This window comes from Oncorhynchus masou, chromosome 3 (genome assembly GCF_036934945.1).
Source record: "Oncorhynchus masou masou isolate Uvic2021 chromosome 3, UVic_Omas_1.1, whole genome shotgun sequence".
Lineage (NCBI taxonomy): Eukaryota > Metazoa > Chordata > Actinopteri > Salmoniformes > Salmonidae > Oncorhynchus > Oncorhynchus masou.
Genome location: NC_088214.1, coordinates 32,755,822 through 32,768,783, shown reverse-complemented (window position 1 = coordinate 32,768,783; position 12,962 = coordinate 32,755,822). Strand labels below are relative to the sequence as shown.

Here is a 12,962-nt window from a genome sequence, read left to right as displayed (position 1 = left end):
ACTTCATAACAACGTATAGGAGTAATACAGCCAAATATTTAAATATACACAGCAGTGGTTATGGGACAAAGAAATGACACAACAATATATACATATTCTAGAAATATTAAAAAGTAGTGACTTTCAAACATTAGGCAAATTATTTTGCTGATCATTCATAATTTGACATTGTAACAGACAGAATGTAAAATGTATACTTAAGGCATACTGCTGGTGTAATGGATGGAAGAATAGGACATAGTGCAGTCTTTACCTAGGAACCAGAGACCTTCAATTACATCACAGAAAGGTATTCTGTAAGAATTATCAAGGCATTTCCATTTTTTCCCCAATTGTAATTGCTTGAATTATCACTCATCCTATTTTGGTGGCCATGCCAACAAAAGAGTACAAATTCAAAAAAATCCACAACGCCCGAACCTCTTCTCTAAAAAGGCACAGTTAAAAACCGACAATTGCGGGGGTGCTTTCTTATCACACAGAAAGCACCCCCGCAATCAGACACACAGACAGGAGTCCATTGGTCCTTGAGAAGGTGGGCGGGTCCTTGTTTTGTGAGAGACAGACAGACAGACCAACAGATGGCATTGATGGCAGATGGGATGAGAAAGGTGGTGCGACGGGGGTGGTGGTCGTGACGGGTGGGGTTAGAGGTCAGGTGAGCTTGCCAGAGGGTCACATGCTCCTAGACGCATGCAGGTGGAGATGTTGGTTGCAACCAAAAAGGCACCCTATTTTCCATGTAGTGCACTACTTTTAACCAGGTCCCATAGGCCTCGAGCCAAAAGTAGCGCACTTAATAGGGAATAGGATGCCATTTGGGACTTAACCGTTGTTGTAAGAGTTATTGGGTCATTCCATATGATTTGAAACCCTTTCTGACTGCATCCTTTTTGATTTGAATTGAACCTTTCATACATGTTTGCGGTGGTAGACTTTTCAGACCTGAATGCCAAAACATTCAGGAGACCATTTTGCATATACCACCGTAACATGAGAAATCCATGTTTTCATCACTGAAAAAGAAAAAAATGTTGAGTTTGATATTATTTAAATGCTTACAAACAGGATTGTCAAAGTATTTTATAATGTGAACTTTGAGCACTTCTGGGTCACTCCACAAAGAGTCCATTTTGCGTGCATCCCTATGATATTTTATGTAGAATTTGTGCGCCAATATTGTATTTTAAAAGCCTGTTATATTAAATGAAGTGCTCTTTAATATATACCACATGGATAATTAAATAAATCTGATTTTTAATATTAATAAACACTAAAGTACCAAAATTCAGCATTTTGACATGTCCCTCCATACACCCTCTGACTTCTAAGAAGATTTTTTTTACCCATATTACCCCAACATTAATCCACTTAACACCAACATTTCTACACGTTTTCACCATCATTCTAAAGCCCTAGTTATTTAGTTGCTGTGACAAAGTAATTTCTGTTTCTGAATATTATTATTCATTTGATGTTATTAGTGATTCTTTTAAAGGTCAACCCTGTTACACTGAACTCTGGTTTTAATATGGTAAAGAAAAGGGAAAAAAGACTTTGAACTAACAGTCAAATCACAGTGTAGAAGTAGATAAGCTGGTCCTACTCATTTTCTGGTGTATTGTGGTAGAAAACTGAGCGGGTTGAGCACAACACCCTTTAACCAAAATAGATAAATAGACAGGCTAGAAATGTTTTAAAAATACAAAAATTGTGAAGCTAGAATGACATTTTCCCTCCCTGTTGGACACAACAAGCTTCCATTCCCCCTGTCACAGGTGTATTTATGGCTGATTTAAGATGAAGTCGCCAAACTTGTTACGGTCGTTGAAATCATATGGAACAACCCTATTAGAGAAGAGCCTGGGTTAGGTGGGAGACTCAGAGGAGTTAATGAGAACAAGCTCCACAGGCGGAGGTTGTTCAGTCAGTGTCATACTGGACAGTCCATACTCAGGGCTGGCCCCGGTGGTTGTGAGGTTAGTGGTAGTAGGAGGCTCCACGATGTAGCCAGCTAGCCAGCCAGCTAGCCAGGGTATTAGCAGCCCTCCTAGGCTGGCAGTGGTGGGGAGGTTGGTGGTGGTTAGTGAGGGGGTCCATGGAGGAGGTCCATGGAGAGCCAGGCAGGACCGACCTGGTTCTCAGCCTGGTCTCAGACACTCACCCAGGGCTGCTCGAAGCTGTAGGTGCGTCTCCGGTCGTCAGGGTCGTCGTCTCCCCTGGCCTGCTGGAACTCGTGTCTCAGCCGCTGTATCCGGTCGTGGTTGCTAGGCGCTAGTCTGTTGCTGCAAGGGGTTGAGAGTGAGAGAGGAAATACGACATGAGCATGGTGGTGGCCCATTTGGAACAAGTCGGTGTCTCAAAATGGCACAGCATTTCCTATATAGTACACTACTTTTGACCAGAGCCTACAGTGCATTACATTAGGAAACAGTGTACCATTTGGGACTGTTTCTATCAGCATAGCTGGGAAATGGTCCAGAAACTGGACTGTAATACACAGTAGAGCAGCGTTTCCCAAACTCGGTCCACAGGACCCCAAGGAGTGCACGTTTCGGCTTGTGCGCTAACACTACACAGCTGATTCAAATTAAAGCTTGATGATTAGTTGATTATTTGAATCAACGGTGGAGTGATAGGGCAAAAAACGAAATGTGCACCCCTTAGAGTCCCAAGGACAGAGTTTCGCAAACCCAGCAGTAAAGCCTCAAACATGAATCAAACTAATGTATACTAATGTATTATTCATAAACATGGAGTATGGTGGCCCTAATGGCACCATATCCCTTGCATAGTGCACTACCTTTGACAAGAGCCCTATAAACTGTCAAGAGAATAGGGAGAATTTGGGACACAGGCAAGAACAAAGCAAAGTAGTGTGAACAGTCGATAGTCAAGCTCCATCCTCAGGCCGCACATCACTCACCAACTTCTGTCCATTGTCTCTAAGCACACTCATAAACAACCACGGCCCACATCACCTGGCTTCGTCTGCATACTTATTGACCTGACCTTGACCAGAGAGAAAGAGGTCCTCTGTAGCTCAGTTGATAGAGCATGGCACTTGCCATGCCAGGATAGAGGGTTTGATTCCTGGGACAACCCATACGTAAAATGTATGCATGCATGATTGTAAGTCATTTTGGATACACATGTCTGCTAAATGGCATATATTAAGTCTCTGCATTATACAGTAAGGAAGCCCTGGCAGTCCCAGAAGCAGTGATGAAGATTGGAGTGGTTGCGGTGACCGTAATTCCGCCACACCGGCAGTCAGGACGACAATAACATTCCATGTGAATTGTTAAGTCACAGTAATCTCCTCTTATGCACTCTGGACATGCTTAGGTAGTACCCAATTTGCTAACTACCATCAGGTGCTCAGGGCTCTATTGTCCCTCCATCAGGTCCCAATGGCCTGGTTCTCAGGGCTCTATTGTTCCTCCATTAGGTCCTAATGGTCTGCTACTCAAAACCCTATTTTCCCTCCATCAGGTCCTAATGGCCTGGTACTCAGGGCTCTATTGTTCCTCCATTAAGTCCTAATGGCCTGGTACTCAGGGCTCTATTGTTCCTCCATTAGGTCCTAATTGCCTGGTACTCAGGGCTCTATTGTTCCCTCATTAAGTCCTAATGGTCTGCTACTCAAAACCCTATTTTCCCTCCATAAGGTCCTAATGGCCTGGTACTCAGGGCTCTATTGTTCCTCCATTAAGTCCTAATGGCCTGGTACTCAGGGCTCTATTGTTCCTCCGTTAGGTCCTAATGGCCTGGTACTCAGGGCTCTATTGTTCCTCCATTAAGTCCAAATGGTCTGGTACTCAGGGCTCTGTTCTTCCTCCATTAGGTCCTAATGGCCTGGTACTCAGGGCTCTGTTCTTCCTCCATTAGGTCCTAATTGCCTGGTACTCAGGGCTCTGTTCTTCCTCCATTAGGTTCTAATGGCCTGGTACTCAGGGCTCTATTGTTCCTCCATTAAGTCCAAATGGTCTGGTACTCAGGGCTCTGTTCTTCCTCCATTAGGTCCTAATTGCCTGGTACTCAGGGCTCTGTTCTTCCTCCATTAGGTCCTAATGGCCTGGTACTCAGGGCTCTGTTCTTCCTCCATTAGGTCCTAATTGCCTGGTACTCAGGGCTCTATTGTTCCTCCATTAGGTCCTAATTGCCTGGTACTCAGGGCTCTATTGTTCCCTCATTAAGTCCTAATGGCCTGGTACTCAGGGCTCTATTGTTCCTCCGTTAGGTCCTAATGGCCTGGTACTCAGGGCTCTATTGTTCCTCCATTAAGTCCAAATGGTCTGGTACTCAGGGCTCTGTTCTTCCTCCATTAGGTCCTAATGGCCTGGTACTCAGGGCTCTGTTCTTCCTCCATTAGGTCCAAATGGTCTGGTACTCAGGGCTCTGTTCTTCCTCCATTAGGTCCTAATGGCCTGGTACTCAGGGCTCTGTTCTTCCTCCATTAGGTCCGGTAATCAGGGCTCTATTGTTCCTCTAACCACTCTGACATCAATGCAAATACAATCAAAAATCACATCAAACACTTATCATCATAACAGTATGGTGCTTTTAAATCTCAGCTCACTGTGATTGATTTAAGAAAGAAGTTCAACAACAGGTTGAAACAGTGTAAAACATGGTTATTGTGGATGTTGTTTCAAAGCCTAATACAACGAAATGGACAGCGCTTTCAACACCCATACGCATATTAATTCGACACCCATACGCATACTAGTTCAACACCCATGCGCACATTTGTTAAACACGCAGACGCATATTAATTCAACACCCTTACGCATTTAATTCAACACCCATACGCATATTAGAGCTTATGCATATGTAACAGTATAACATGAGACCGTCCCCTCGCCCATACCCGGGCGAATAAGGGACCCTCTGCACACATCAACAACCGTCACCCTCGAAGCATCGTTACCCATCGCTACACAAAAGCTGCGGCCCTTGCAGAGCAAGGGGAACTACTACTTCAAGGTCTCAGAGCAAGTGACGTCACCGATTGAACCGCTAACTAAGCTAGCCATTTCACATCCGTTACACATACACATATACCTATATATGCCCAAGCGTGAAAAAAAAAACATAATTAAAATTGAGATTGTGCTGTTATAAAATACATATTACGCAAGGCAGAAAAACATGAGAAAAAAAGTTATTTAAGATGTATTTGGTACATAATAGCTCTAGCCTTTACTCCAAATTCAAACAAATTCTAGTAATTTCCTTTGAGTGTGGCCTGTATCATTCTGGATGGACTGGTTCCCTTATGCTATTCTCCAATCTTTCTACTCATGATTTGGGAGAGACCGTCGAGGCCTAGCGGCTCGGCCTTCAATATCAGTGAAATAACCGGAGTGGTCTATCCAGCATGAGTGGAAACAAACTTGTGGGACAGTGACCTCCATTTGCTATTGGAGTGCATATGGATGGCCTTTTCCCCTTGCCCCTGTTCCTACCCATTTAATAATGATAACTGTACATATTAGTAAAGACAATATTACATTGAGAATAGTCTGATGGGTGATAATATGATCACTTGATGAGAGAACGGTCTGTGCAGCCTGAGGCAAGGAACAGAGCGCAAGCTTTTCTTTGCGATGTTCTTAAATCACCAATAGCCTTTAGACGTTCCATGAGGCCCCATTACGTGTTTTGATTTATAAGACATTCTAAGGTTTGTATCTCTCACAAGTTGCCAAATTACTCAATCTAGCGTATAGGACCCGTTTCAAATTATCACTCAACAGAGCCACTTCATCTGCGCACTCGTTCCGGAAAGGGAAAAATATCCTTTCTATTTTATTCAGCCAAGTTCAATTATATTCTTCTTACTATAAAACCATATAATATAACATAATGGCACGGGACTTATAACTGCTAAATGAACAAGAATATAGCATGTAGCATAGCCTTGATAACATCCAGTAGACCGACTCATACTCTGTCCTTATGATATACATTTTCTCCATTATGTTTCTTTAGAGCTGCCTAAATGAAATGCTGGATATATGGTGATGGTGTATATTAAATTGATTCATTAGACTTGTTAAATGTAGATGTTCCAAAGGCACATCAGCGGCTTGTAATGAGCGGAGGCATGGAGATGCCAAATGTGTTTATGTTAATTAGGGTCAATTACCGTGAGACCAGCCCCCCTTTTAGCATGACAATAAGAGAGGCGGAGAGAGAGAGGGGTGGGAGAAAGGACGCCCAGCTATGTACGTGTAGGTCATCTGTGGTCCCCTGGAGTAAAGCTAATTCAAACCTGACTTCTCTGTTAGACTACCACTCTGAACAGCCCTGTCAGGTGACTAGAGAGCATCAGCAGGAGAGAGATCAGAAGTGGACTTTTCAACTTTCAAACACAAGCCAGTAACTTTCCTGGACATCCTTTTATGATCTCTTTAAAAGCCCCCCCCTCCCCCCCAAAAAAAAAGCCCAGCTCTTAAAACTCTCCTGTCTCAGGAGTTCCTATGAAATAGCCTTACAACATCCCAATCATTAACAACAAAGCATTGCTTCCAAAAACCAGACAACTGAAACAGACAGACACATCGAAGGCTGTTTGGGGATCTATGAAACAACCGCAGACGTTATCTCAATCATTTGCAAAAAAAAAAAGCATTGGATCAATACCTAAATCATTACTGACAAACATTGAATCCATAACCACAGAACATATCCATTAAGCCTGTTTAGGGTAGGAAACTGCCATGTGTGATCTGTCAAATCACTGTGATATTTAACTCAGTCATATCCCCTTTGAACACACATGACCCCGGGGCGCCATGTGTGACCCTGCCTACAGGTCACAGCACCATCAGCGTTCAGCATAACAGAATGCCTTTATTAGATATTAGCCTGCCATGCAACCTGTGAACAGATGACTCAACAGAGCACTGGGCTATTCCCTATGTAGTGCACTACCTATGGCCAGGGCCCATTAGTGCACTGTTTGACCAGAGACTAAGTAGGGAATAGGGTGCAATTTGGGAGCACGGTATGATTTATTTTTTTATATATATTTTTTAAACGGTTATTGCTTAGAATTATAGTTTTGAAGCACTGACATTTTTCATAATACTGGTGCTGGCTAATATTGAATTGGAAAAAGTGTATGTGTCTCAGTGTGTGTGTCCCCTACTCTTCTACATCATAACACTATGAAATGGAACAGAAATGTTTGGATGTTTCAATGTACCCCTCGGTATCACCCAATAAGCCTTTAAACAGGGATTTAAATTATTAAGGAACGCAGGATTTTTTAAAAAGCTTTCCTTCACTGACAAAAAACCAAATCAACCATAGAAAATAACAAAACGAGAGATAAGGAAAACTCCTGCAGTGAGGTGAGGGAGATTTAATGTTAGATGAGTTTCATCCTATGGACAAGCTCACTCAATATCTGCTGTGTCTGGCCTGAAAGGTCAGCGTTTACAGACTTTGGCCTCTGGGGCTCAATAACAACAGACTTTGGGCGCATCCCAAACGGCACCCTATTCTTTACGTATAAATCCCGGGCAGGTGACTGGTAAGTTATTTATTTCATGTTATGATAGGATGTGCCCTTTAAGTTTTGTCTGTGGCTTTAAGCTTGGTCAGGACTAGGACAGTAAAAGAGGCTATGACTTCAGCAGAACAAAATAATGCCTACAGCCAAACAAAACAATTTCAAAAACACCAGTTTGGAGTGAATAGTAGCCTAGGAATAGGGCCACGGCTCTGAGTCGGGCCTTGACCCGGGGCGAGTCGGTGGAGCTGTCCCCCAGGTGCTGACTCGCGTCTGTGTGGCTCTGGGTGAACGTAAAGACGTACAGGACTCGTTATTTCCACTCAGATGGGACAGTAGATGTTCGCAGCCATAAATCTAAAAACCTGGTTTGGGAGGTACAGTGAAAAGTGACGGGTCAAACTTGGAGCCATTGACCAAAACTCAACTCCTTGAGTTCTGGTCAAAAGGAGCCTTCACATGAGCCTGGTCACAGATTTGTTGGTGTTGTCTTGCCAACTCCAATGGGTGGCTATGCAACACAAACAGATAATGACCATAGGAAGTTGGCTAGACAGAACAAACAGATCATGAAACCAGGCTACTGTCACATTGCAGTCCCTATTAATTCTCCCTCCCCAAGGAGGTCAAAATCAAAGGCTGTCTATAGGGGAGCCCCTACAGTAGAATGTAAAATACAGTAAATGACAGTAGCAGCTGATCCAAAGGCTCCTAATCCCCTGGATTCAATCCGAATGGCCTCTTTCAGAGCTCCTCTTCCTTCCCACCCCTCAGGACATAACGGGAGCATCTCACAGATAGAAATGGTACAAGACAGCAATGGAAAACACCCATCCTGATCATATTAATATGTGGGGGAAGTTGGAGACCAGGGTTCTTACTGGACTCCAGAGGGAAGGAAAGAGCACTACTGGGAGTGACGGAGGCTTTACGAATCCATCTCTGGATGAGCAGATCATCCCCGTTCAATCCCAGGCTGTAAAAGCCAGCTGCTGTTCTGTCAATCTCACCACCAGCAGTCAGCCTATAAGAGGGCTCTTTCCATGCACTGTTCTTACTTGACAAATGAACGTACTTCTTTTTTTTTGTCCGTGTTGTGCGTGTAAATTAACGTATGCTATTTTCTTGGCCAAGGCTCACTTGAAATAAATCCTCAAACTAAAATCTAAATACAAAATGAAATAAAAGCAGACCACGGGAGTCACATAGGATTATGGGATCCTTAGGACGGAGACAGACATTGTTACGATGAAGACCCTTGTGGTGAGTGGTGTGCCCTTGGTTTAGGGGGAACGCAATTAGGGACCTTCCTTCATAAACTGAGAGGAAGTAAACACACATCTCTTTTGCTGCGTTCACATAGGGAGCCCAATTATGATATTTTGCCCAATTATTGGCAACAGATCTGATCTGATTGGTCAAAACACCAATTAGTGGCAAAAGATCAGATTTGGGGTACCTGTGTAAAACATAGCCTTTGGCAGACTAGCTCGATAAGAACCAGTGTGTGCATTTTGGCCCTCGCTCTATGACATGTTCGAGCACCACCACAAGAAGGGGAAAAAAACATGGTGAACTAAAATCCTTATCATTTTGGTATTTAATTTCGGATCCCCATTAGCTGTTGCAATAGCAGTAGCTACTCTTCCTGGGGTCCACACAAAACATGAAACACAATACAGAACATGAATAAACAATTACAGCTCAAGGACAGAACTACATACATTTGAAATGTCACATATAGTCTACATATCAGTACATACAAACAATATCTAGGTCCAAAAGGGGAGAGGCGTTGTGCCGCGAGGTGCTGCTTTATCTGTTTTTTTGAAAGCAGGTTTGCTGTTTATTTGAGCAATCTTTGATGCAAGGAAGTTCCATAATCCTCAAGTTTTCTTGAATTTGTTCTGGATTTGGGGACTGTGAAAAGACCCCTGATGGCATGTCTGGTGGGGTAAGTGTGTGTATCAGTGCTGTGTAACACTGAAAATAATTAGGAATTTTCAACATATGAATGTTTCTTACAAAAACAAGAAGTGATGCAGTCAGTCTCTCCTCTACTTTTGACCAAGAGAGACTGGCATATATAGTATTGATATAAGCCCTCTGATTACAGTGAAGAGCAAGAGGTGCTACTCTGTTCTGGGCCAGCTGCAGTTTTTATAGGTCCTTCTTTGCAGCACCTGACCATGTGACTGGTCAATAATCATGATAAGATAGAACTCGAGCCTGCAGGACCTGCTTTGTTGAGTGTGGTGTCAAGTATTTCTTTATCAAGGACCGACCTCTTCCCAACCACTGAATCAAAATGTTTTGACCATGACCGTTTACATTCCAAGGTAACACCAAGTCATTTAGTCTCCTCAACTTGTTCAACAACCGCACCATTCATTACCAGATTCAGCAGAGGTCTAGAATTTCCGGAATGATTTGTACCAAATACAATGCTCTTATTTTTTTTAGAGAGATTAAGGATTAGTTTATTATTAGTTATGATTGGTGGGATCATAATCATATTATGGGGCGGTATATATATATTACAGTAAGTGCCTTTCTGACAGCCGTGATTGGTCCATTAACTGATTGACTGACTTGAGGTGATGGATGGGGGCTCCCATGGACCCTTGGCCTAGAGAGACAGTGGAGTGTGGGCGGTGCATTCAGCCATGTTCCACCCAGCCCCTGACTTTTGGCAGCGTCACAAATGTCACCCGCTTCCCTATATCCTACACTACTTTGTTGGGCCCTGGACAAAAGTAGTGAACTATGAAGAGAATAGGGTGCGATTTGGGATGCAGGCTTTATTTCTCTGTTACGACCCCCCCCCCACCACCACCACCATCCAACCGCCATCCATCACACCCGACATCTCACCAGTCGATCATGGCCTTGACAGCAGGCCATTATGGCAGAGCTCTATGACTGTGATGGTGCACAGTAGGGGTTGAGCAGTGTTAATACTGTATTCACATGCTCATTTGGCACCTCTATTGTTGCCTGTGCTTTCCAGTGCATTTATCTAGTGATGTGTAACAGATTCCTAGGGCCTGAAGGCTGTTGTTCTATGAACGATTTTTGGAGGCCTAGATATTACACTATTGTCTGCTTTGGTGAAACAGTAGACGTTACGTAGCACAATGAAACATGCATGAGACGCACTGTCTGTACGGGACAGCAGGGATCTGAGACATCGATCGCAAGGCATGATTAGAATGCTCCCTTCCTGGTAAAAGGAGAGACGGTGTTACCGATGGAGGACAAGCAGTTCCATGTATTTGCTTGTCGTAACCCAGCACACCGTTGATAGGTTGGTTTGTAAAGCATGACATTGGCCAGAAATTAAAAGCAGACCTGCACCATGTTACACACGTTATTGCTGCTGGCGGCGCCATAAGCCTGAACTGGAAAACCCACTTCACCATCTCTCTCCATGACGGTACAATTTAGTGCGAGTAAATATCAGGCAAATATTGTAATTCAGTCTCAAGACATTCAGAGAGCAGTTGCTCTGGAAATACATTGATACGTTTGAAAACTGAAATGCCACTTAAATCTATCCCATTATTTCTGTGGATTCCAATGTTTACAGTTGAGGAGGTTAAACGTGGTTGCAGCCAATGGGATGGCTATTACTGTAACCTAGTGCTATTGGAGCAATGGAAGCTTGGCTGCGGATGGCTACTGTTGGACATTTACATGTGTTTTGGTTAATTGTTGGGTTGTATAGCGATTGCTTTGTTTTGCCATTTCCTAACTAAATGAAACTGGTACACTGAAATTAATAGCTGTGATGATAAAAAACAAAAAGGTGACATTTTATCATCCTAATTGAATATGGTTGATTAAATAAACATAGCATTCTAAAAGTAGTAAATAATTCATCACGTTCAAATGACGACTTCTTGATTTATGTTGGGCTGAAATGTCGCCTGCCTTGAATCTTTCAAGGAGCTCCCGTGGAGCTGGGTGGTAGTTGTGCCAGTGTTTGGCCAGGAGAGGCAGAGCCAGTGTCCAAAATGGCACCCTACATAGAGTACTATTTATGACCACAGCCCTATGGGCCCTATAAAAGGAATAGGGTGCCATTTGGAACGCACAGGGTATTTTATCCGTGTGTGTATGCTCTCTCCGTATTTTATTCTGATGTACACAGATAAAGACGGTTGGCAGTGTGTGTTGGCTCTTGGCCAGAGGCACTGCCCTTTGAGGAGAGGGTATGTTTTGAGCTGCGTCTGCGAACGTTTGGAACGTGCATACAGAGTCTAATTTGGCCTGGTTCATGGACACTAGCTGAATCCATTAGCCTTGGGTCCTCTGGCCCACTGAGCAAGTAGATATATCAAAATACTCTGTTCAGCTGTCCATCTTCCTCTCAATGGAGAACAAACTAGACCAAACACATTATGGCCTGGGTTTCTACCTCAAATGTACTGCATTTGATTGAATAACTAGTCTAGGCCTGTGTTGCGATGACTTTGGTATTGATCAGTCTCTACTGCAAATAAAGACTCAATGCAACTTCATCACCGTGCTTATCCCAGATAATCCCGAGGTGGTCTTTTATCCCAGGAAGTAAACTGACATAATGAGTCAAAGAAAATCCCTAGTTTTTAGCGACATCGTGCAGAATACAGACAAGAGGCGTACGGAGTATCTAATCTACATGGAGTATCGACAGGCCGAAACAGCGGTCTTCGTGAGGACTCAAGGATTTAAACTACTCTCAGCTCGGTCCCGGTAGCAGATAGCAGGGAGCGTGACTAACATACTGACTAAGGGCATCCGTCAGTGAGTCTCTCAGTGGATGTTTTGAGTAGCACTCGATCAATACAAAATGGATTTATCAGATTTTGCATCTCGCCTCATTTTCCTTGGCGAGAGGATGTAAGGCCCGCTTCCCTCCATCTGATAACATGACTCAACCAACTGCTACAGCTGCCGCTGGCTATGGACCTATACTGGTGTCCTCATCAGCTGGATACTTCAGTAAGTACAGTGCCTCAGCAAATGTTTGTTCTACACTCGTGTTGTAGTTAGCAAAACAGTCGCATCTCCGGGGATACATCGCAGAGAATTAATCTGTTTAATTAAATGTTGAATTTTAATTAAGAATCAAGTCAATGATTTTATTAGAAATTCACATTTAAGGATTGTTCTCTGATGCGGTAAAATAGCCATCAAACCACACATTGAGTCCCAATGGAATATTCCCCTGTTCTAACAGAACATTCCCCTTTTGTACCGACTGTACACAGAGGTCTGTTTTCAGCAAATCAGATACTGTCAATCCATTTAGATAGACTTTTTGCTTTTAGGACAAAAATATTGATGAATTAAGATGAAATGTTCATAGCATTGTTGAATTGCCTTGCTTTAGTAAGTCCACAGTGACCTCGCCTGCTAGGCTTAGGGATGGTTTGTTTCCCTAAGGACTTGC

General features: G+C 43.2%; 1 protein-coding gene across 1 annotated transcript in view; it reads right to left on the bottom strand.

Annotated features, from left to right (window-relative positions):
- Positions 1-12,962, bottom strand: part of LOC135514833 (partitioning defective 3 homolog) — a 250,086-nt gene that overhangs the window by 16,200 nt on the left and 220,924 nt on the right. The window contains 1 exon segment of the mRNA XM_064938485.1: positions 2,165-2,285. Within this exon segment, the coding sequence (XP_064794557.1) occupies positions 2,165-2,285 (121 nt within the window).